Genomic DNA, 26,676 nt, shown 5'->3' with positions numbered 1-26,676 from the left:
CATGGTTTGGTTGTCCTCAAGGAACTTGCGGTTGAGGATTCCCTCTAAAAAACTGGGTCCTAAGTTTGTGGGTCCATTTAAAGTGCTTCAGGTTGTTAACCCATCTGCGGTTAGGTTGGATATCCCTACTTCCTGGAAGATTAATCCGGTGTTTCATGTTTCCTTGTTGAAAAAGGCTGATGTATCTGATAGGGACGCCACTGTCACAGTTCCTCCTGTAGTGGAAGACGGCGAATATGAAATTTCTCGTATCTTGAATTCTAGATGGCACAGAGGGAGATTACAGTATCTCGTCTCCTGGAAGGGTTTCGGTCCCGAAGATAACTCCTGGGTAAGGGCGGATGATGTCTCTGCTCCTAGGCCTGTTAGAGCTTTCCACAAGAGATTTCCAGATAGGCCTGGAGGATCCTCATAAAATAAGGGGTACTGTTAGAACCCTCCTGTTTGTTTTTTCCATCTTGTGTTTTGCGGTCATGTGACCATCTGCCTTTATATTCCAGCTCCGCCCTTTTGGCAGTGCTGGACTTCAGTGTTGTTTGACTGTTTTGCTAGTTCGCTTGGTCCTTCTGGGACCTCTAGTACCTTTTTGTCAATTTATCTTTTTGTTTTCTGCAACAACCTTCTCTGTTCAGGAGGTGTCCCATTTTTCTTCCAGTCCTTAGTTCTATTAGGGACCCCTTCCTTTTATGCTATAGGTCTTTGTTCAGACTAGCCGAGGACTAAGGCAGGTCTGTTCGCAAGGAACAGGCAGCCCACTACATCGTAGGGATTCAGCTTAGTCATACTGTAGGGACAGCTTTTCCCATTCTTTCCTTAGTACTTGTTGCAGATCATAACATTAAGAGCCTGATACGTATTAGTACGTCTTTGCGATCGCGCCCGCACACACGCTGTGCGGGCGTGATCGCCGCTGGGTGTCAGCTGATTGTCACAGCTGACACCCGGTGCTCTGTGCAGGGAGCAGTCCCGCACCGCTCCCGGCACATTAACCTCAGCAATGCTGCGATCGAAGTCGATCGCAGCATTGCGGGGGCAAGGGGAGGTGATCGGGATCCTGACCTCTCCTGCCGGCCTCCAGCGCTGTCTGCTGCAGCTTCCCGGATGTTGCCATGACGACCCGATGTCGTCATGACAAGATCCAGGTCACCAGACAGCAGGAAGATATTTTGGTCATGCGCAGTGCATGACCAAAGTATCTTCTGCATCTGCAGCGGTGACAGCCTGTATAGCACAGGGATGGTGCTCCATCCCTGTGCTATACAGGCAATCAGAATAAAAAAAAGTGAAAGTAAAAAAAAGAATCCACCAAAAATAAAAATATAATGTACCCATCAATAAATATTATTATGAAAAAAAAAAAAAAAATAAACAATAGAAGTACACATAATTGGTATCGTCTCGTCCGGAACGACCTGACCTATAAAACTGTCTTACTAGTTAACCCCTTTAGTGAACACGGTAAAAAAAAAAAAAAAAAAAACGAAACAAAAAACAATGCTTTATCATCATACCGCCAAACAAAAAATGGAATAACACGAGATCAAAAAGACGAATATAAATAAAAATGGGACCCGTGAAAACACCATCTTGTCCCGCAAAAAACAGTCGCCATACAGCTCTATCATCCGAAAAGTAAAAAAGTTATAGCTCTCAGGATAAAGCGATGCAAAAAATAAATTTTTTCGATAAAATATCTTTTATTGTGTAAAAGCGCCAAAACATAAAAAACTATATAAATATGGTACCGCTGTAAACGTACTGACCCGAAGAATAAAGCTACCTTATCAATTTTACCACACGTGGAACAGCATAAAAAAAAAACATAAAACCTATTCCTGAATTGTTGGTTTTTGTTTATTCAGCCTCCCAAAAATAGGAATAGAAAGCGATCAAAAAATATCACGTGCCTGAAAATGGCACCAATAAAAACGTTAACTCATCCCGCAAAAAACAAGCCGTCACATGACTGTCGGCCAAAATATGGAAAAATTATAGCTTTCAAAATATGGCAATGCAAAAACTAGATTTTACAAAAAATGCGTCTTTTAGTGTGTGACAGCTGTCAATCATAAAAACCCGATATGATTCTGGTATCACTGTAATCTCACCGACCCGAACAATAAAGTCGTCTAATCACTTATACCGCACGAGAATCGGCGTAAAAAATAAACTCTCGGGTTAGGGTTGGGCTAGGGTTAAGGTTGAGGTTAGGGTTGGGCTAGGGTTAGGGTTGGGCTAGGGTTGGGGTTAGGGTTGGGTTTGGGGTTAGGGTTGGGATTTTTTTCAAAAGTAAAAAAAAAAAAAGATGACGATATGGCAACTAGTGTTGAGCGCAAGTGCTCGCTACTTGAGTTTGCATCGGGTGCTCGGGTATGCATTGAGTATCACGGGTGCTCGAGTCTCGCGGACAAAAAAAAGTCACACAGTGCTCCTTCCCTTCTGAACTCTGCCGTGCGCCCAAACCCTGAATTTTCCCCACATATGGGGTATTGGCGTACTCAGGAGAAATTTGACAAAAGTTTTTTGGTTCCATTTTCTCCTCTTACCCTTGTGAAAATAAAAAAATTGGGGCTAAAACATCATTTTTGTGGAAAAAGTTTGATTTTTTTATTTTCACGGCTTCATGTTATAAACTTCTGTAAAGCACTTGGGGGTTCAGGGTGCTCACCACACAGCTAGATAAGTTCCCTGAGGGGTCTAGTTTCCAAAATGGTGTCACTTGTGGGGGGTTTCCACTGTTTAGGCACATCAGGGGCACATCCGCTAATTATTCAAGCTAATTTTACATTCAAAAAGTCAAATGGTGCTCCTTCCCTTCCGGACCCTGCCGTATGCCTAAGCAGTGGTTTGCCCCCATATATGGGGTATCTCCTTACTCAGGAGAAATTGCACAACAAACTGCATGGTGCAATTTCTCCTTGTTACCCTTATGAAAATGCAAAATTGGAGGCTGAAAAACATTTTTCTGGGAAAAATGTGAAAATTTTATTTTTATGGCTCAATGTTATAAACTTCTGTGAAGCACCTAGGGGTTCAAGGTGCTCACCACACATCAAAATAAGTTCCCAAAATGGTGTCACTTGTGGGGGGTTTCCACTGTTTAGGCACATCAAGGGCTCTCCAAACGCAACATGGCGTCCGCTAATTATTCAAGAAAATTTTACATTCAAAAAGTCAAATGGCGCTCCTATCCTTTCGAACCCTGCCGTGCGCCCAAACAGTGGTTTTTCCCCACATATGGGGTATCTGCGTGCTCAGGGGAAACTGTACAACAAATTTTGGGGTCCATTTTTTCCTGTTACCCCTGCGAAAATAAAAAAATTGGGTCTAAATTAACATTTTTGTGAAAGAAGTTAAATGTAAATTTTTTTCTTCCACATTCCAAAAATTCCAGTGAAACACCTGAAGGGTTAATAAACTTCTTGAATGTGGTTTTGAGGACCTTGAGGGGTGCAGTTTTTGAATGGTGTCACTTTTGGGTATTTTCTGTCATAAAGACCCCTCAAAGTGACTTCAAATGTGATGCCTAAAAAAAACGGTTTTGTAAATTTTGTTGGAAAAATGAGAAATCGCTGGTCAACTTTTAACCCTTATAGCTCCCTAACAAAAAAAATGTTGGTTCCAAAATTGTGCTGATGTAAAGTAGACATGTGGGAAATGTTATTTATTAACTATTTTGTGTGACATATCTCTCTGATTTCACAAATAAACGCAAGTGATATCGAAGAAATGTTACCACTATCATGAAGTACAATATGTCACGAAAAAACATTCTCAGAGTCAGGGGAATCCGTTGAAGCGTTCCAGAGTAATTACCTCATAAAGTGACAGTGGTCAGAATTGTAAAAATTGGCCTGGTCATTAATGTGCAAACCACCTTGGGTTGTAAAGGGGTTAATGTACACTTGTTTTTTCACCTTTTTTAACAGTTTATTCCCCTTGATTTTCTTTCCTCCCCTAACTTTCCTGTCCCCCCCACCTTATTAAAGTTCTTCATCCTTTTATTATTTTAGGTCCTGAAGCGATCAGTTGATAGGAGAAACCTACCAACATAACAGAGTTGCAGCTGTTTTGTAAGGAGGAATAGGCTAAAATTCCTCCAAGTCCCTGTGCAGACTAATCAATAATTACTGGATAAAAATTTAGATACAGTTATTGCTGTACAAGGGAGGCACACCAGATACTGAAAGGTTCACAGACATGTGATATTAGGTCATCATACTCATTTAAAAAATTACAAAGCCAAATATTTTTGACTCATTTTTTAAGTTTGGTCCTCTTTAACTACTTTTAGGACTTGTGTGAAAATCTGATGAAGTTTTAGGTCTAATTTATGAAGAATGTAAAAATTCTAAAGGGTTCTCAAACTTTCAAGCACCACTGTATGTCCCATGCGTGTACCTAGGGAGCGGGCCGGGGAGGAGCCAGCTTGCTTTTCAAACTATGCTTCCTCAGTTTCAGAGTAAAACATTCCAGGCTGCAATCGTGCTGCCAGGCTCTGAGCTATGCTGGATGTATTCGGGCAGCATGATTCTTGTGACAGGTTCCCTTTAAATACATACTTGATGCGGACATTAGCATCATCATTGTGGGCAGTATTTACCCCCTAGGAAACAGAAAATGTGCTGCCAACAATAATTCCAGAAAAAATTATCTGCCCTTGCCAGTGGGCTGTACTGATGATGATCACAGATGCATGTGGTACAGTAAGGGCTTTGTGATGTTATGTGACAATGTCCAGACTCGCTCACCTCTCCAGTCAGCAGGTAGATGATCTCCAGGGTGAGGTTTAACACCCTGTCAGCTAGTTCTTTTCTGTCCTTGTCCATCCTCAGTCGATCAGACAGGAAAAGGACCATTATCTCGTAGAGGGGACTTCAGCAGATCAAATCTTTTACTGAAGAGACAAAAATAGATTTTTCATATTAAGTTGAATATTCTGATTGATATAAGACTTACATGCTTTGATCAGCCATAACATGAAGCGTAAAGAAAACACTGATTATTCTGTGACAAAGCCACTTATAGAAGAGTAGGATATATGGGGCAGTCTTGAAATTTATATAAAAAAGCATGAAAAAGGCTCAAGTGTAAAGATATGGGAAACTTTGACAAGGGCCATGCCCAGGGCTGTGGAGTCGGAATCGGAGTCGGTATAAAATGTACCGACTCCTAAAATATATAATAAATTGGGTTCAGTAATTCAATGCAGTTTGTGGGGAATATTTTTTTCATAAGAATTTGGGAAAGTTATGAAATGTCCTATAAATGTCTGTCCTATTCCTGATCTAAGGGTCTAGACTTTTAGCTGAGATGAATCTGTGCTTCAGTAAATTTATCACTTAAACATAAGCCATGTATGAGGAGTCGGAGTCGTGGAGTCGGTAGCATGGAAATTGGAGTCGGAGGTTTGGCTTACCGACTCCACAGCCCTGACCATGACGACTGGACAACTGGGTCAGGGCATCTCCAAATTGGCAGGTATTTTGCAGTAAGGGTTCAGTAGTTAGAACCTACCAAAGAAAGTCAAAGAATGAAGGAAATGGTCATGGGCTTCCAAGGTTTATGGATGCACATGTGAAGTGAAGGGTAGCATGTGTTGTCCTATCCTTATTAGCTACTGAGGCACAAATTGCGACTTGCTGACTATGGGCTTGTGTAGCCACAGAGTGGTCACCTCCAAGAGCACATTCAATGGGCACATGAGCATCAGCACAGCACAGAGCAATGGAAGAAGGTGGTCTGGTCTGAAGAATCACAGTGCTACACACTTGAGGCAACAGTGGGTCTAGCAGAGATGTTATTGTACAGCTCCTATAATACTGCCTCTTAAGTACAAAAAAAATATTACCGTTATAAAGACTAGTCTATAGATTAGAATATAGTTGCTATATTAGTGCCCTCTAAGGAAAAAGAAATGACTATTGTGCACACAAATAATACTACTATACACACAAATGCTATGCGCTCCGTTGCAAATTTTGACCATACCCTTAGCCAACCCTATTTACCATTTCTTTCTACACTGGCAAAAGGAGATGTCAGAGGGTCGCTGGCAGTGAGGGACATTCAGTAGACAGCTGAGACTGCAGGACGTAGACTCAAATCCTGGACTCTCCGCTGTATCAAGGATGTTTGGGACTAGAGATGATCGGATCGACTCACGGGACTCTGGTACGGTGTCCAGATCAGTAGTACCTGGTGACTGAATGGGAGGCTGCGAATCTCTTACCTTCCGGCGTCCCTCGCCCTCCCTCTTACCTTCCGGCTTTTGATTTGCCAGGGCAGGTGTGACGTCATCTGTGTGTCCTGCTCATCTCTAGTTGGGACTTATGGATTTATTTTTTGATCATTCATTCATAGTCGGAGCAGACAGAACTTTCTCATCTTTATGTACAGTGGAGAAAATTAGTATTTGATACACTGCTGATTTTGCAAGTTTTTCCACCTACAAAGAATGGCGAGGTCTGTAATTTTTATCATACGTACACTTCACCTGTGAGAGACAGAATCTTAAAAAAAAATCCAGAAAATCACATTGCATGACTTTACAATAATTAATATTTGCATTCCACTACATAAGTATTTGATCACCTAGCAACCAGCAAGAATTCTGTCTTTCACAGACCTGTTAGTTCTTCTTTAAGAAGCCCTCCTACTCTGTACTCATTACCTGTATTAATTGCAACCGTTTGAACTCGTTACCTGTATAAAAGACACCGGTCCACACATTCAATCAATCACACTCCAACCTCTCCACCATGGCCAAAACCAAAAAGCTGTCTAAGGACACCAGGGACAAAACTGTAGACCTGCACAAGGCTGGGATAATAGATAAGCAACTTGGTGAGAAGGCCACAACTGTTGACACAATTATTAGAAAATGGAAGAAACACAAGATGACTGTCAATCTTACTCGGTCTGGGGCTCCATGCAAGATCTCACCTCGTGGGGTAAGGATGATTCTGAGAAAGGTCAGGAATCAGCGCAGAACTACACGGGAGGACCAGGTCAATGACCTGAAGAGAGCTGGGACCACAGTCTCTAACAGTATCGTTAGTAACACACTATGACGTCATGGATTAAAATCCTGCAGGGCACACAGCACATGTCCAGGCACATGTCCATGACCATCTGGATAATCCAGAGGAGGCATGGGAGAAGGTCATGTGGTCAGATGAGATCAAAATAGAACTTTTTGGTATCAACTCCACTCACCGTGTTTGTACCAAATATTAAGTTCTATTTTTCTATTGTATCAAATACTTATTTCATGCAATAAAATGCTAATTAATTATGCAAAAATCATGCAATGTGATTTTCTGGATTTTTTTTTTTAGATTCTGTCTCTCACAGATGAAGTGTACCTACGACAAAAATTACAGACCTCTCCATTCTTTGTAGGTGGGAAAATTTGCAAAATCGGCAGTGTATCAAGTACTTATTTTCCCCACTTTAGCTTTACTATATGACATCTGGCTTTTTTGAGTCTGTAAGGTCGTGTTCACATATTGCATAAATGCTGTGTTTTTTGTTTTCTGCACGAGTCCGGACCAAACTACACAATGACAATCTTCTCTGGTTGTTGCATTTTTGCTGCCTTTTCCCCCTTATTTGATGCATTTTTTGTGCAGATGTGGAGCAGCATTTTTAAGTGTGTTTTATAGTACAGAAAAGCTTTGATTCTGCACTTAAAAAAGTAACTGCAGTATTTTACATGCTTTTTTATGCTCCATATAGTAAAAAACCTCTAGAGGAAAAAAAAGCAGCAAAACTGCACAGTTCAGCAGCGTCTTTAGACCACAGGGGGCGCAGATTTCATGGAATCACATCTACTTTGCTTGGACAGTTAAACACAGCAGAATTTCTGTGAAAAAAGCAGCAGAAAAAATGCAGCATTTATGCTACATGTGAACATAAATATTTGAATAAACGCCCAAAATAATTCTATATTATGGAGGGGTAACTCCCAACTAGCCAACAAATCTGAAAAAAATTGAAGCAATAGAACCCAAGCTAATAATAATAATAATAATATATAATCTCTGTTCATGTTTACACAAACATTTAAAAAAACATATTAAAAAAGGAGGGTGGACCTTTTTTAATTATTTTCTAGTAGCATTTATATAGACACTATAGTAACTGCATTTAGGACTTAATTGCCCACATTATCAATATTAAATAGGTGGTCATATATAGATTTTTTGTCCTATGGTGGTATAGCATTATATCCATATCTGTGCAACATCTGTGAGTCAATATCTTCTTTGGGGAAATGGGGACATTCTGGTCCACCCTCCTTTTTTAATATTTTTTGTTAAATGTTTGTCTAAAGTTAAATATAGATTATATATTATTATTATTATTATTATTAGCTTGGTTTCCATTGCAAAACTGTGCAGTTTTGGTGCTTTTTTTCTCTATAAGCTTCTATGTAGCGCCTGAAAGAAACGCATGTAAAAAAAAAAAAAAAAATACTGCTGCATTTTTAAGCGCAGAATGAATGCTTTTCTATAGTATTAAAAAGCGGATTCACATCTGCACCGAATAGCGTCAAATATGGTGGAAAATGCATAAAAGAAACACAGCAAACATGGAATAATCAAAAGAATATTCTTAATGCGTCATGTCGTGCAGACACCTGGAGAAAACGTGCAGAAAAAAAGCAGTAAAAAAAAATGCAGCATTTACACTACGTGTGAACATTGCTTCACAGTTATGGCTATAATACAGAAAAAAAACAAGAGCGTCATTTTTTACACCATGTACAGATCACCATAAATGATCATACTGCAATGTTGTGCGGGTCGTTACGATTACAGGGATACCAAATATGTCTATTATTTGCAGATTTTTGTCATTTTTAAAAAAAAAAAAAAAAAAAAAGCGCATTAAAAATGACATTATTGTAACTGTTTTTTTTATTAGTTTTTATTAATTTTATAGGGAGAAAAAAAAATCTCTCCTTCATTCTCTCTCTAGAATGCAGAGACATAGCAATACACTGCGTAATTTGCCTGTGGAGTTAGTGTTTGATTGGCAAAACAAGCACTCTAGAAGTGGATTGCAAACAAATGTAAACAAAACTCTCCCAGTGACATCACTGGAGCCTGTGGCTCAATGCTTTAGCTGTTAGCGATTATAGAGGTTGTGGGTTCAAGTCCCAAAGGAGACTGTAACATACCTGGCGGCGTCCTTGCATGGTGGTCCATCTCCCACTGTGCAAGAGCGCGCACTTGATCTCCAGTCCAGAATGTCTCTCTGGCTTCCCTCCTTGCTGTCTGTTTGTCTGTTTTGGCTGCATAGGGCGACGCCCGCTGAACTTTCTGTTTCTTGTACCTGCTGCGGACACGCCCCTGTTGCACCTTCAGCCTATTGCTGTCCATCTTTGGGTATTTATACCACCTTCTTCCTCAAGATGGTGCCTGAGCATTGCTTCTTGTCAGTTGGCTTTTTGTCTCTGACATGCCAGGTCCTATCCTGTTTTCCTGCCTGTTTTCCAGTTCTGTGTCTGAACTGTGGTCTGTTCTTGTGAACACGCTTCTTGCCTGTTCTTTCGCCTTCTAGGGGCCGTATTCCTAGATCTGCCTGTCTGTGCCTTGCGGTATCTGTTCCCGTCTGAACAGAGTCCTGTTTGTGTCTCTGCCTTTCGGTATCTGTTCCCGTCTGAACAGAGTCCTGTTTGTGTCTCTGCCTTTCGGTATCTGTTCCCGTCTGAACAGAGTCCTGTTTGTGTCTCTGCCTTGCGGTATCTGTTCCCGTCTGAACAGAGTCCTGTTTGTGTCCCTGCCTTGCGGTATCTGTTCCCGTCTGAACAGAGTCCTGTTTGTGTCCCTGCCTTGCGGTATCTGTTCCCGTCTGAACAGAGTCCTGTTTGTGTCCCTGCCTTGCGGTATCTGTTCCCGTCTGAACAGAGTCCTGTTTGTGTCCCTGCCTTGCGGTATCTGTTCCCGTCTGAACAGAGTCCTGTTTGTGTCCCTGCCTTGCGGTATCTGTTCCCGTCTGAACAGAGTCCTGTTTGTGTCCCTGCCTTGCGGTATCTGTTCCCGTCTGAACAGAGTCCTGTTTGTGTCCCTGCCTTGCGGTATCTGTTCCCGTCTGAACAGAGTCCTGTTTGTGTCCCTGCCTTGCGGTATCTGTTCCCGTCTGAACAGAGTCCTGTTTGTGTCCCTGCCTTGCGGTATCTGTTCCCGTCTGAACAGAGTCCTGTTTGTGTTCCTGCCTTGCTGTCTCTGTTCCCGTTCCTCTGTTCCCTGTTGTCTGTGCCTCGTTTCTACTTTAACCTTGTCTCCCTTTTCCCTCTATGTCTGTTTTCTGCGTCTTTCTGCAGAGTCTGAACTCGCTCCTAAATTCCTTCTCGTCGTCTCTGTACCTCTGTTGTGAATTTAGTGTACGCTCGCTACTTCTATGTAAGTACTGTGCGTGCTTCTGGTTCTGCCTTTCCTTCTCCGTCTGTTCTTTGTGAACAGAGTCCTATCCCCTTGCCTTGTTTACCGCTCTGCTCCTGCTTAGCTTGCCGCTCTTGCGGTTTCTGCTCTGCTCCTGCCTTGTTTACCGCTCTGCGGTGTCCACTCTGCTCCTGCTTAGCTTGCCGCTCTTGCGGTTTCTGCTCTGCTCCTGCCTTGTTTACAGCTCTGCGGTGTCCGCTCTGCTCCTGCTTAGCTTGCCACTCTTGCGGTTTTCACTCTGCTCTTGCCTTGCTTGCCGCTCCTGCGGTTTCTGCTCTGCTCTTATCTTGCTTACTGCTTCTGCGGTTTCCACCCTGCCCTGCTTCTGCCCGCTGCTCCGGCAGTCCTGTCCTGCCCTGCTTGTGCTCGCTGCTCCTGCAGCCCCGTCCTGCTCTGTTCTTGCCCACCGCTTCGGGCGTTCCCTCTCTGCTGTGGTTGTCTACCGCATCTGCGGTTCTGTGACCCAGTCTGTACTGGGTCTTAACCTCTCTGTGCTCCAGCCCGTCCTTTCGGCCAGTACCTCCCTGCCTGCATACTCGCCTGTATCCACCCATCTGCATACCTGCCGTGTTTGCTTACATCCACCAGTCTGTGCCAGCCTAACCTGCCTGTTCCAGTAATCCCAGCGTGGGTCAACCCCCGTGTCCGGAGTTTGACCTGGAGTAGCACCTGGTCCCTCTGCCCGGTTTCTCCCTGGTGCACTGGCGTCGTATGCCGTCGTGCCACCTTGGTCGGATCGGCCAGATACTTAGTCACGCCCCTCCAGGCACTCTCCGGTCCATGGTCCAGTGGAACCACAACACCCGCACACGCCAGTCAGTCCGGGCGTGTGCATAACAGAGACTTACAAAGAAAAAGAGAAAACAACATTTTTGTAATTGTTTCTAATTATTTTTTTAGTAGTTGTATAGGGAAAAAAAATCTGACTTATTCTTCACCTCTAAAATACAGGGACATAGAAATGCACTGCTATGTACAGCTGTATCTCTATACACTTGTATAATATGTTTCTGGGTTTACTGCCTGCAATACAGCTCAAGATTACTAAATTCTCCTATGTTTATCATTGTGGTCTGTGCCTCATAGCTAGAGCTGCTGCTTGTGAACATGGAGGCCATGAGTTCAATTCTTGAGAAGAGAGTTGTTTATTTAATGGTGTACGTGTGAGGAGAGATGCATAAGAGGGCATAGAGTATTTAGCAAAGTGCATATACATGCTATTCATAATGAAAGCACTAAACATAAAGTGCATAAAGCAACCAATAATTTAATATAGTGCCAGTGCATGAAATCTCAAATAATCAGTCATTGTATCAAAAGAATATAAAATGCATAGAGTGAAGTAAGGAGAGCAACAGATATGACCTGGGTAGATGAACAGCTGGGGTCAGCAGTTTTTGAACTTTCAACTAGTATTTTTCCCCTTGTATTTATTGTTTTTTAATAATATTTTTTTAATCTGAGTTCTTTATCAAATTGGCTTTTGCTTCCAGTGAATTATAGGATGTTATTGTTCATAGGGAAGTGCCGTCTATATTCATGAGGCTTTTTATAGGATGAACACATTGGATTTAGCAGAGTGAAAATTGCAAATATGCCAATACATTGTGCCGAGCTTTTCTTCTGTAGTCACGTGCCCTGTAAATTAAAGAACACCTGTCAGCAGGATTGTGCTCAGTAAACTACATACACTGTCAGGAGGGCAACATTACACTGATTTATATGATACCTTGGTTGATGAAATTGATCCGGTGGTTCATGTGTAATCTTTACTTTCAGTTTGGAGATAATGATATGCTCGTGCTCCGGGGCGGCGCTCTATCTTGTGCTCTGCTTACATATTCATCTGTATGCTCTTATGACACCTCAATGATTGTTCAGTGACCTGCCTCCTATTTTACATAATGCATCTAGTAGTGCAGGGCTAGGTAAAATAGGAGGCAGGTCAGTGAAGGCACAGTGAGCTGTCATAAGACCATACAGATGAATATGTAAGTAGAGCGCCCCCCCCCCAGGCCGCCCCAAAGCACGAGCATATTATTATCTCCAAACTGAAAGTAAAGATTACACAAGACCACAGGACAGATTTCATCAACCAAGGTATCGTATTAATCAGTGTAATGTCGCCCACATGGCAGTGTATGTAGATTACGGAGCACAATCCTGCTGACAGGTGCGCTTTAAAGCTCCACTCCAGTATTTTTATTGCAATACTGGAGTGGTGCCACTAATTTAAATTCCCAGCCCCTTGTAATATACCTTGTAATATACTTACCAGACACTGTTATCAGTGCCGCTCCGGTCGCCTTCTGCACGTTGTGACCTGCTGGATCATTTCAGTGTTTGATGGGTGATCCGAAAGTCACAACTCAATGTAAGTCTACAAAAGCCAGGACGTGGTTCTCATAGACTTACACTGAGAGCTTGTGACCGTTACCTCTGACATACAGTCAGTCAAGATTGCAGTGCGGAATATGAGCGGCGCCAGGAGTAGCTGAAGACAGCAGCTTTTAAGTATAAGACTAGGGTCAGGGAACTCTTGTTAGTAGCACCACTCAAGCGCTAAAATAAGTGGAGTGCTACTTTAAGTGGGTCTTTCCTACTACAACACTGCCATACTTATGGATGCTAACTGTGGCACATTGTGGAGCTCCGCAGGGAGGGGGGCAATTGGATTTAGGAGCACAGATTTCACTGGGGAAGGAGGGGTAGCATAGCACTTTCTCAGAGCATTTCAGCCTTCTCCAGTAATATGGAAAAAAATATTTTTCCGTTGACATGACTGTCCCGAGTAGGGACTTGTTCTTTACAGGATGAGTTGAAGTTTTTATTGGTGACATTTTGTAGAACATAACATTTTTGGATCTATTTAAAGTCTTGGTTCACATTTATTTTGTGCTCAATGCAGAAGCACTTACGTCAGGGTTTCCATCTAATCCCTCCAAAAAATGATATTCTGAGAAAACCACTCACTATAATGACACTGAGCCATCTGTCCTCTATTTCAGTGGTGTCCCATTTTTTATTTACATCCACATGTTTATGTGACCACTTTCGTGTACTAAAAAGATGGACACCACTGGCATAGAGGCCAGAGTCTCCATCTACCCCTTATAGTAAATTGTTCATTCAGGGAGATCGTCTAAATTATGATTTTTGAGGATTCAGAAAGAAACCTAGATGTAAGTCCTCAGCGTAGGGAGCAAGATAAATGTGGACCGAGCCTTATATTGATCTTTGGGAGGCAGAATGAACAAATCAACAGCAGGTCAAGAATTGGTTTCATGGTTTTGTCGCTCTCCATGCGGTATAAGTGATAAAACAGCTGTATTCTTTTGGTCAGTACAATTACAGCGATGCCAGATTTACTCAGGGTTTTTCCCCCCTTTTAAAAGGTATTGCTACTTTTACACTCTAAAAACAATTTGTGGAAAAAAAAAAGTTTTCATCTCTATATTCTAACAGCTAAAACTTATTTTTTTGGGGCAAACAGCTTGTTTTGAAGAATAAGTTGAAGTTTGTATTGATACCATTTTTGGAGAACATAACAGTCTTTGATTTTATACAGATTTTTCGGACATAGAAAGAACAAAAAACAGAAAATCAGGAACTGTTTTTCTTTTTACACTATTTGCTGTGCGATAAAAGTGATAAGACAGCTTTATTCTTTGGTTCTGCACGATCACAGTGATAACAAATTTATATAGGTTTTTTATGCTTTACTAGGCTACGTTCCCACGGTGAGTTTTTGATGTTGCAGAAATTCTGCACCATTTCTACACCTATTTAAATTAGGTCACTTACGTTTTTTCATTGCGTTTTTTTATCATTTTTTTGCGATTTTTGTCTCTTTTTGGGGTGTCATTCTTTAAATAAAGCTGCGTTGTTTTTGAAACTTAATTGTATTTTGATTTCACTGAACTTTATTGATATACTTTTCCTCTGAGGGTATGTGCACACGATCAGTGTTCACTGTGGATTGAACGCAGCGCACGTGCAATCCGCAGTGACCAGATGTTACAGCATAGTGGATGGGATTTATACAAATTCCATGCCCACTATACGTCTGCGGATCACCCGCAGACTCTGGCATGTGGCGAGTCTTTCCAGACCGCAGCATGTCAATTTCTCCTGTGGGTGCACATGCGTGCTTTCCCCATAGACCTAATCTCTATGGGGAAAGCCCGCTTGTGAGAAAAAAAAAAAACGGCCGCCGCGCATTTACATAATGAGCGGAAGCCGGAGGCGGATCGTCCGCAGGCTCGGGGCCGCAGTCTGCTCCGGATAGTGTGGACGTAGCCTCATTGTTCCACTCCTGATTTTGGTTTACAAATACTGATGTAAAATACTGACCAAATACTGAACATGTGAATGTGGCCTTAAGTGGCATTTGGAAAAAAAATCATCTTAGTCGCCCTCAACAGACCTGGGTCCAGTTTACTAGTACAACACATAGACAATCAAATAGAAGTTCAGCATTTGGCTGTGGAAAAACCCTGGGAGCTGGCATTTATATGGGCACTACCCAAAACCTAAACATTGCACAGACCAATTACACCCCATCATGGCAGTGGCCTCTTCCAGCAGGATATTGCACAGCCATAATGCAAAAACTGGTAACAAATTATTTATAGGAGTCCAGTGGGGCCTCTGTGTTGCTGCTCCAGTCTTTGGTATCTTCATGACTACAGTGGACATCACCGCTGCAGCCAATCACTAAGCTCAGCAGCTCTGCTAATGTAGACGGCCCAGTGATTGGCTGCAGAGCAGATGTGCACTATAGTATGGAAGCCAGCACTACAGCCAGTAAAATATTGAAGAAAGGCTGAACCCTGGGAGAGTAAAAATCTGTGTTTGATATTTTAGAAGTATAAGACAATATGGGAACAGAACTCTTGATCATGGAAAACCCCTCTTTAATTAGTCACATGGGGTCCACTGGACCCCAAGCAGGTTTGTTTTAGTCATATTTCCACAAGTATGGATGGTAGATAACTGTCCGTTTCGGTAGCTTCCCAGCTCAGGCACCACTCCGTCCTCAGTGAAATGCGAGACGCGCCGTCGAGTACACGTGCTACAGCAAGGTGCGCGCGACTAACTGAAGCTTAAGGGTATGTTCACACTGCGTCTTTTTCAGGCTATCAAAGACATTGATTTTTCAAATAGAAGACACATCTGTAAACTCTTTTCTCTGGAAATTTGCAAGCTTGTAGCATCTTTGGCTTTTTTTGCACATTTTTTTTATATCCATAAAAAAATTGAAAAATGGCAGCTTTTTTTGTGGAAGAAATGCTGAAAAAAGGGGCAAATAGATGCCAAGGTGTGTTCCAGAGGTCTTCTTAGTCTTCCCATTGACTTGTAGTGGAAAGTATAGTGATCATATTCCTCCTAGTGGAAACTCAAAAGCCTGAAGATGTAAAGAGCAAGTCATTTTTACATAGAAATTAATTTGTTCATTCTTTTGAGCGTTTTATAGTTTTATTTTGGCGTAGGGTCCATGTAAAGAGACACAGTGTGAACATATCCTAAGACCATGTTCACACTGAGTATTTGGTCAGTATTTTACATCAGTATTATAAGCCAAAACCAGGAGTGGGTGATAAATCCAGAAGTGGTGACGTGTTTCTATTATACTTTTCCTCTGATTGTTCCTCTCCTGGTTTGGGCTTACAAACACTGAGATAAAATACTGACCAAATACAGAATGTGTGAACACTGAAAAGAGATTAAGGCGTTGTCAAGGTCTACAAATTCCCCAAACCTCAATTCAATCCAGTATATATGTGATATAGTAGAAAAGAATATCCAAAATAACTCCATTACACTAATAGCAGTATAAGATTCTCCTACAATAGACGTGCATCACTCAAGCACAGAATAGATAGTATTTGATCATAGGGGGCCCCACAAGTTACTAGAGAGGAGATCCCAGGGGCCCAGTTCCTCTTTACTGCACAAATTCATGTAGAAACAGAAGGAGAATATAAAATATTAGGTGTGTGGTTTAATGGTATGGCTTATAGTGGGCTGTAAATATATATACACATACTAGATGGTGGCCCGATTCTAACGCATCGGGTATTCTAGAATATGTATGCGGCCGACCGGGCGCAATCAGCATAGCGTTGTTTAAAATTGGCGCCAATCTCGCTGACTGGTCGCGGCCGCGACCAATCAGCAGAGCTGCATTTAAATTTGCCACCCATATCGCTGATTGGTCGCGGCCGCGACCAATCAGCGAACCGTGTTAGTGAGTACTGGAGAGCGAGTTTAAATTTAGTGCCCAAATCGCTGATTGGATGCAGGTGGCGGCCGCGACCAATCAGCCGAGCGGCATTTAAATTTGCCGCCCATATCGCTGACTGGTCGCGTCCGGCGGCTGCGACCAATCAGCGTCGTATTAGCGAGGACCGGGGAGCGGCGCTGCCTGTGCGGGTACTTCCGCTGCGAGCAGCTGGGAGATGAGCGGCTGCTGGCAGCAGAAGCATCCCGACTGGCAGCGCCGCTCCCCGGTCCTCCGTTCACACTTGCCGTAGGGAGATCAGCGGTCCTAGCCGCTGATCTCCCGACGTTAGCCGCATGGAGGTCAGCGGCGCTGCAGGTCGGGGTAGTTTTGCTGCTAGCACCGCTCATCTCCCGGCTGCATTGCCGCTGACCTCCATCCGGCAGATCAGCCGCTAACGTCCGCCATCTTTTTTCTGAAATCCCGCGTCGCTGATTGGCCGCGGCCGGACCAATGAGCGACGCGGGATTTCCTGGACAGACAGCGGCCGGACCAATGAGCGACGCGGGATTTCCTGGACAGACAGACGGGATAAGACGATTATATATATAGTTATAGGGTTTATAGAGGTGATCTGCTACAGATTTATAGAGGTGATCTGCTACAGGTTTATAGAGGTGATCTGCTACAGATTTACAGAGGTGATCTGCTAAAGGTATATAGAGGTGATCTGCTACAGGTTTACAGAGGTGATCTGCTAAAGGTATATAGAGGTGATCTACAGGTTTATAGAGCTGATCTGCTACAGATTTATAGAGGTGATCTGAAACAGGTATATACAGGTGATCTGCTACAGGTTTATAGAGGTGATCTGCTACAGGAAAATAGAGGGGATCTGCTACAAGTATATATACACATATATAGGGTTTATAGAGGTGATTTGCTACAGATTTATAGAGGTGATCTGCTACAGGTTTATAGAAGTGATCTGCTACAGGTTTATAGAAGTGATCTGCTACAGGTTTACAGAGGTGATCTGCTACAGGTTTATAGAAGTGATCTGCTACAGATTTACAGAGGTGATCTAAAGGTATATAGAGGTATAGAGGTGATCTGCTACAGGTATATAGAGGGGATCTGCTACAGGTATATAGAGGTGATCTGCTACAGGTTTATAGAGGGGATCTGCTACAGGAATATAGAGGTATAGAGGTGATCTGCTACAGGTTTATAGAGGTGATCTGCTACAGGTATATAGAGGTACAGTGCTGGCCAAAAGTATTGGCACCCCTGCAATTCTGTCAGATAATACTCAGTTTCTTCCTGAAAATGATTGCAATCACAAATTCTTTGGTATTATTCTCTTCATTTAATTTGTCTTCAATGAAAAAAACACAAAAAGAATTGTCCTAAAGCCAAATTGGATATAATTCCACACCAAACCTAAAAAAGGGGGTGGACAAAAGTATTGGCACTGTTTGAAAAATCATGTGATGCTTCTCTAATTGGTGTAATTAACAGCACCTGTAACTTACCTGTGGCACCTAACAGGTGTTAGCAATAACTAAATCACACTTGCAGCCAGTTAACATGGATTAAAGTTGACTCAACCTCTGTCCTGTGACCTTGTGTGTACCACATTAAGCATGGAGAAAAGAAAGAAGACCAAAGAACTGTCTGAGGACTTCAGAAACCAAATTGTGAGGAAGCATGAGCAATCTCAAGGCTACAAGTCCATCTCCAAAGACCTGAATGTTCCTGTGTCTTCCGTGCGCAGTGTCATCAAGAAGTGTAAAGCCCATGGCACTGTGGCTAACCTCCCTAGATGTGGACAGAAAAGAAAAATTGTGAGAGATTTCAACGCAAGATTGTGCAGATGGTGGATAAAGAACCTCGACTAACATCCAAACAAGTTCAAGCTGCCCTGCAGTCCGAGGGTGCAACAGTGTCAACCCGTACTATCCGTCGACGTCTGAATGAAAAGGGACTGTATGGTAGGATACCCAGGAAGACCCCACTTCTTACCCCGAGACATAAAAAAGCCAGGCTGGAGTTTGCCAAAACTTACCTGAGAAAGCCTCAAACGTTTTGGAAGAATGTTCTCTGGTCAGATGAGACAAAAGTAGAGTTTTTTGGGAAAAAGCATCAACATAGAGTGTACAGGAAAAAAAAAGAGGCATTCAAAGAAAAGAACACGGTCCCTACAGTCAAACATGGCGGAGGTTCCCTGATGTTTTGGGGTTGCTTTGCTGCCTCTGGCACTAGACTGCTTTACCGTGTGCATGGCATTATGAAGTCTGAGGACTACCAACAAATTTTGCAGCATAATGTAGGGCCCAGTGTGAGAAAGCTGGGTCTCCCTCAGAGGTCATGGGTCTTCCAGCAGGACAATGACCCAAAACACACTTCCAAAAGCACTATAAAATGGTTTTAGAGAAAGCACTGGAGACTTCTAAGGTGGCCACCAATGAGTCCAGACCTGAATCCCAGAGAACACCTGTGGAGAGATCTCAAAATGGCAGCTTGGAGAAGGCACCCTTCAAATATCAGGGACCTGGAGCAGTTTGCCAAAGAAGAATGGTCTACAATTCCAGCAGAGCATTGTAAGAAACTCATTGATGGTTACCGGAAGCGGTTATTCGCAGTTATTTTGGCTAAAGGTTGTGCAACCAAGTATTAGGCTGAGGGTGCCAATACTTTTGTCTGGCCCATTTTTGGAGTTTTGTGTGAAATGATCAATGATTTGATTTTTGCTTCATTCTCTTTTGTGTTTTTTCCTTGCAAGCAAATTAAATGAAGAGAATAAGACCAAAGAATTTGTGATTGCAATCATTTTCAGGAAGAAACTGAGTATTATCTGACAGAATTGCAGGGGTGCCAATACTTTTGGCCAGCACTGTATAGAGGTGATCTGCTACAGGTATATAGAGGTATAGAGGTGATCTGCTACAGGAAAATAGAGGGGATCTGCTACAGGTATATAGAGGGGATCTGCTACAGGTTTATAGAAGTGATCTGCTACAGGTTTATAGAGGTGATCTGCTAAAGGTATATAGAGGTGATCTGCTAAAGGTATATAGAGGTGATCTGCTACAGGTATATAGAGGGGATCTGCTACAGGTATATAGAGCGGATCTGCTACAGGTTTATAGAGGGGATCTGCTACAGGTATATAGAGGTGATCTGCTACAGGTTTATAGAGGGGATCTGCTACAGGTATATAGAGGTGATCTGCTACAGGTTTATTGGGGTAATCTGCTACAGGTATATAGAGGGGATCTGCTACAGGTTTATAGAGGTGATCTGTTAAAGGTATATAGAGGTATAGAGGTGATCTGCTACAGATTTATAGAGGTGATCTGCTACAGGAAAATAGAGGGGATCTGCTACAAGTATATATACACATATATAGGGCTTATAGGGGTGATTTGCTACAGATTTATAGAGGTGATCTGCTACAGGTTTATAGAAGTGATCTGCTACAGATTTACAGAGGTGATCTGCTAAAGGTATATAGAGGTATAGAGGTGATCTGCTACAGGTATATAGAGGTGATCTGCTACAGGTATATAGAGGGGATCTGCTACAGGTTTATAGAGGTGATCTGCTACAAATTTATAGAGGTGATCTGCTACAGGTATATAGAGGTACAGAGGTGATCTGCTACAGATTTATAGAGGTGATCTGCTACAGGTATATAGAGGTGATCTGCTACAGGTTTATAGGGGTAATCTGCTACAGGTATATAGAGGGGATCTGCTACAGGTATATAGAGGGGATTTGCTACAGGTATACAGAGGTATAGAGGTGATCTGCTACAGGTATATAGAGGTGATCTGCTACAGGTATATAGAAGTGATCTGCTACAGGTATATAGAGGTATAGAGGTGATCTGCTACAGATTTATAGAGGTGATCTGCTACAGGTATATAGAGGTATAGAGGTGATCTGCTACAGGTTTATAGGGGTAATCTGCTACAGGTATATAGAGGGGATCTGCTACAGGTATATAGAGGGGATCTGCTACAGGTATATAGAGGGGATCTGCTACAGGTATATAGAGGTATAGAGGTGATCTGCTACAGGTATACAGAGGTGATCTGCTACAGGTTTATAGAGGTGATCTGCTACAGGTTTATAGAGGTGATCTGCTACAGGTATACAGAGGGGATCTGCTACAGGTATACAGAGGGGATCTGCTACAGGTATATAGAGGTATAGAGGTGATCTGCAACAGGTATATAGAGGTATAGAGGTGATCTGCTACAGGTTTATAGAGGGGATCTGCTACAGGTATACAGAGGGGATCTGCTACAGGTATATAGAGGGGATCTGCTACAGGTTTACAGAGGTGATCTGCTACAGGTTTACAGAGGTGATCTGCTACAGATTTATACAGGTGATCTGCTAAAGGTATATAGAGGTATAGAGGTGATCTGCTACAGGTTTATAGGGGTGATCTGCTACAGGTTTATAGGGGTGATCTGCTACAGGTTTATAGAGGTGATCTGCTACAGGTATACAGAGGGGATCTGCTACAGGTATACAGAGGGGATCTGCTACAGGTATACAGAGGGGATCTGCTACAGGTATACAGAGGGGATCTGCTACAGGTATATAGAGGTATAGAGGTGATCTGCAACAGGTATATAGAGGTATAGAGGTGATCTGCTACAGGTTTATAGAGGGGATCTGCTACAGGTATACAGAGGGGATCTGCTACAGGTATATAGAGGGGATCTGCTACAGGTATATAGAGGGGATCTGCTACAGGTTTACAGAGGTGATCTGCTACAGGTTTACAGAGGTGATCTGCTACAGATTTAAAGGCGACCTTCTACAGGTTTATAGAGGTGATCTGCTACAGGTTTATAGAGGTGATCTGCTACAGGTATATAGAGGTGATCTGCTACAGGTATATAGAGGTGATCTGCTACAGGTATATAGAGGTGATCTGCTACAGGTATATAGAGGTGATCTGCTACAGGCATATAGAGGTGATCTGCTACAGGCATATAGAGGTGATTTGCTAGATTTATAGAGGTGATCTGCTACAGGTATACAGAGGTGAACTGCTACAGCTATATAGAGGGGATCTGCTACAGGTTTATGGCTGGGTGCTCCTATCTCTTTATATAGGTGGCAGCGAAGACATGCCACCCTGATTATAGGTGAGGGGTGGGGGCAGATTAGGCATCTTGAATAGAATGGGGAATCTCTTTATATAGAGCAGAGGATGCGTTAGATAATGGTGATGATATAGGGGTCCTACTTGTAGGGGTATCATGGCTGATGCCAGCAGAGGCCTCCAGTATTATGGGGTCAGTGGAGCCCTCCTGTTTATAGATGTAGGGAGAAAACAGAACAGGTATCTTGAGTGTTAGCTCTTTATAGAAGGCAGAGGTGGTATATAAGGGTGACGATAGAGCGGTCGTCCTTTCACTGGGAAATGGTTGGTGATGACAGCAGAGGTAGCCAGTATAATGGAGCCCTCCTGTCTATAGATGTGGGGCAGAGGTAGAGGAGGCATCTCTTTACATAGTGTGATACATGGGTGTTGCTAGAGGGGTCCTACTTGTAGGGGTATCGTGGCTGATGCCAGCAGACGCCTCCAGTACACAGGAGTCTCTGTGACAGATGGCTGTGGGCAGATTCTGTAACACTCTCCATCTACCATAGAGCAGCCGCTACGAGCAGCAGGAGGTGTCGGGCATCCATGGCGGCTCCACCAGATACTGCACAAGGCGGGAGGAGACGGGATGTTATGGCGGACGTCTGTAGTCTCTCTCCCAGCACAAGCACACAAGTCGCAATACACACTGAGCACTCACTGAGCCGCCGCCGGAAGTAATTAGTCCGTCTTCTCTGTGCTTCCCCCGAGCCGAAGTGCGCTCTAGAACCCACGTGACTTGCTATGTGATTAAGAATCGCGCCCTCTGCCGAGCACTACGAGTCCCACAAGGTGGTAAAGTTGTTGCCATGACCACTGCACTGCTTGCTAAGGTGATCGCCGCCATTGTTTTGTAGTCCTGTAGTATGTGCAGCGGCCATTTTGGAGACGTCGAGGTCTCCGTTTCTAAGGAAGAAGCAGTAGGCAGCATTAGGATCCTTATGCCTTTATTTGGCAAAATAGCGCTCAAATATAATATACAATATAAAAGGTTAAAGGGAGGGGGTTTAGGCCAATTAATGTCCCTGTGTGGTATAAGTCCTTGTACCACTGCGCTCTGTTCGGTGGCTTCCTCTAAGCTTACCCCAGTGATAAGTAACCCCCGATAGAGCCTTGCACCCCTTTATCTCCGTGATCTCTATAGCTGTTAAGAGCCACAACGCCTGAATGCCTACACCAAGCGGCATCCGTTACATTCAGGTCCCAGCAGGCACAATCAGCAGCAGGGGTGCACATGCTGCCACAACCCATCACATATTAGCTTTGGCAGAAACCATGTAACGTGTGACCCCATGATTCCCAACCACGATAGAGGAGAAGGGGGATACACGGCAATATTTATTTTACACTAAACCATGACCCTAATCTCACCCAGTTTCTTTATGTGTCCTCACAGAAATATTCCCACAAAGTATCACTTGTGGCTGCCACAGACACCTCCAAAGATGGTATGATGTCCCCACAGTGCCCATGACTCGCCCAGGGGGATATGGGAGAGACTCGGTACTCGGGCCTTTACCTCCTTGGGATGTCACGGCAGTCGGCTCCTGGGCCTGTACTCTGGGGTCACTCTTTAAAAGGGGGTTTATTAACAGTTTGTCTCGTGACGCCACCTGTGGTTCCCAGTAATGGGTATCAGCGCTGCTGCAGACCTCCGGTGGTGATGGGATGGCAGCTGAGATGTTTCTGCTCCCACAGGCAGAGCGGGCCCCCGGGGCAGGGTTGATGGAAGGGATGCAGGTGAGAGGTGGCTCAGTCAGGCCAGGGTAGAATAACAGACACGCACACAGGGGGTTCGCTTCAGTACCTTTACTGGTGTAGACGACAGGTACAGTCCAGGGTACTTGATAGGAAGGGTGCACTTCTGGACTCTCCCCAGTGAGCAGGTATAAGGCCTCCTGATCCGTTTCTTCCTCTCTCTCTCTGAAGCTTTAGACCAGCCTGAAACTAGGCCTAGTTTCTGTACTCTTTCACTCTCCTCACCTGCATGCTTGGTGGTAAGAACTTTCTCCTGGCTACCACTATCCCTGGACGCTGGGGCCTTCATGGTTCCTAGTTCTTTAAATGATTGTAGCTTCAGGTTGACCAGGGGTTTAGAATGCTCCTGGTATACCGGTTATTCCTACTGGGCGTAGAGGACCCTGTAGGCGCGGACCCGGGGTCCGGCTTGTGTTCTGGGGTGAGCTTCAGATGCTCCTCTGCCCCCATAACTCCTCTCACTCTTCTCCTTGCCTCCGGCCCTGAGGCTTCAGCACGTGCTTTAGGCCCTGGCTGGCCCTCACCACAGCAGCTCACATGCTGCTTCTTCACTGATCTCCAGTGCCAGCACACTCTCTGACTGCCTATCTCCACCCTCCAGTATATATATCCCTACCAGGGCTCCCTCTGTTGGTATGAGGTAGAAGGGTGGAGGTGTCTGTTATGGAATGAGGGCCTCTTGTGGAGAAGTCCGTCCATGCACCCTTTTGGGTCCTATGGTACCTGTAATAGCAGGGTGCCACAGCCACACTGTACATTCTTCCATCCCCCCCACTGTATGATATCTCCAGTGTCCACTATACCATATGATGCCAATCGCCCCCCACACACACAGTATGATGTCCCCGCAGTGCCCTCTATACTATATGATGCCCACACTGTACATTACCCACAGCCACTCAGAGTGTGAAGCCCCTACAGCCACCCAAAAACAGTATGATGCTACTCATACATCATATGGTATCCCAGCAGCAACCCACACAAAATGATGCCCTCCCAGTACATTTCCCCCCACACACAGTAGTATGCCTCCACAGCCAGCCACACATAAGATGCCACAAGTGTATCCTACACACAGCATTATTCCCACAGCTCACCATGAGTATTAAGCCCCCACACAGTCATTCACAGAGTAGGAGACCCTCTAGAGCTGCTCACACACAGTATGATAAACCAACAGGCACTCAGACACAATATGATGCACCCAAAATAAATTCCCCCGCACATCGTATGATGCCCCGACATGAGTACGGTAGTGTACATGCCTGAGGCCACGTCCCACGTTGCATATTTGGTCAGTATTTTACCTCAGTATTTGGAAGCCAAATCCAGGAGTGGGTGATAAATCCAGAAGTGGTGACTTGTTTCTATTATACTTTTCCTCTGATTGTTCCTCTCCTGGTTTTGGCTCACAAATACTGAGATAAAATATTGACCAAATACTCAAGATGGTACTTACTACCTCTATAAACCGCTTAGGTGCTGAGATCAGTATAGACCAAGTCAGCTATGGGGTTTAACGGCAGATAAATGATGTTCTTCTGACCCCAGCCATTAGAGGAGAAACTTGTCTATCATTAGACAAGTTAGCACCCGCTTCAGCAGTCATAAGACACACATGTGCACCACCTACACTAGTGCTCTGTAAAAAGAAAAAAAAAACAGTATTCAAGCCTTAGACCGACCCATTTCTTTATTTAAGGCTCCCATAAATATTAAATAAAAGGCGGCTGACCACCTGTGTACAGTTGCCTACCAATCTGCTTCTTTTCATACCTTTCCTAAGTGAAACGATCACCCCCAAGTTTCCAGCATTGATGGCCATAAAGCCAGCAGCAGTTAACCCTAAATAACCCATTTTTAATGGTCCTTTAGAAAGGCAAATTATTTGTCCGTAACAAGTACCAATCATTACAAAATAACAGTTGGCCTGCAAAAAAAACCCATAGCTATGTCGGTGACAAAAAAAGTTGAACAAATGGTAGAACTGGAAAGACAAAAAGCACAAATAGGGTCTTATCTGATAACCAAGTGGTATAAAATGTTATAGGTAGGTACGCTCACCTGATGGGGCTGTCACAGTCACAACTCCTATAGAAGCATGTAAAGGCTGCTGCAGGACATCCAATGGGATACGTTGCGATAAATGAGGAATATGGTGGTTCAATGTCTGCGCTGCCCAAGGTTCAAAGGTACAATCACACACAAAGATGACGCATGAATGCGGTTTATTATGTCAACGCGTTTTAAGGTTTTCAAACATCAGGACCAAACCACAATGAAAAACAAAGTTGCTTGCTTTTGAAAAGCAAAGATGGAAAAACTAAAGCATTTACAATTATTAAATGTTTTCAATTTTGTTTTTCTACAACATTCATTACTACTGGCCAAATAGAATGTTCAATTTTTTATTCAGGGCATTAGGACAGTACTAAATATAATTATTTATATGTTTGATCATTTATTCTCATACTTTAAAAAAGATTATAGACAGAAGGTTTTTTTCCATTGATACTGTCAATGCATTTCAATTTTTTCCTCATTGTCACATAGAAACCGTTTTTGATAAAAAAAAAAAAAATGTATCAGCCACCCAACCACGCCAAGGTGTACCTCATGGATGGACCCTAGCCCTCCTGACTTCTCTCTCTTATACTCCCTGATGAAAAAAAAAGGGTGAAACGCGTGTTGGGGATGCGGGGACACACATTACTCTGTTCCACATGGCTTTCTACTATGAGCTTCTCCCCAAACACCTATGTACTAATCTCCCCATTACCGCTCACACTCCATTATGTTAAACTTAAATGAAGTACCTCACATTTGTGCGGGCAGCAATAGTGGCGTTCATGTAGTCATTAATTTCATGCTGAAGCATTTTGTTGGCATTTATTAAGTATTTAAATGTTGGCTCTAGAAATCTCATCCTTACGTTGTTGATCTCTGTATAATCTTTTTATTTACCAATTCTTTTCCACTTAGTGTATAATTGTCCTTACAGTATTTCTTCAAATTATCTTTATTGTTTTTTTTAATGGGGAGAATATAATACACATGATGGGATTAAAAACACG

The 26,676-nt window shown here is 43.3% G+C and overlaps 1 protein-coding gene across 2 annotated transcripts in view; it reads right to left on the bottom strand.

Annotated features, from left to right (window-relative positions):
- The window catches only part of LOC141273135 (uncharacterized), a 57,050-nt gene extending 34,416 nt beyond the window's left edge, over positions 1 to 22,634 (bottom strand). The window contains exons 1-2 of one of the 2 annotated variants that reach the window (XM_073684578.1): positions 22,506 to 22,634; positions 4,752 to 4,897 (exon numbers count right to left, since the gene is read on the bottom strand). In XM_073684578.1, coding sequence (XP_073540679.1) covers positions 4,752 to 4,859 — 108 coding nt within the window. In that variant the 5' untranslated portion in view covers positions 4,860 to 4,897; positions 22,506 to 22,634. The other variant, XM_073684579.1, reaches the window with a different exon arrangement.
- Positions 22,635 to 26,676: the final 4,042 nt, after the last annotated feature.

Source organism: Phyllobates terribilis, unplaced genomic scaffold, assembly GCF_046119375.1.
Source record: "Phyllobates terribilis strain yellow unplaced genomic scaffold, ASM4611937v1 Scaffold_5__5_contigs__length_657084704, whole genome shotgun sequence".
Classification (NCBI taxonomy): Eukaryota; Metazoa; Chordata; class Amphibia; order Anura; family Dendrobatidae; genus Phyllobates; species Phyllobates terribilis.
Note: the sequence above shows the minus strand (reverse complement) of the source record. Positions and strands in the feature narration are given on the sequence as shown.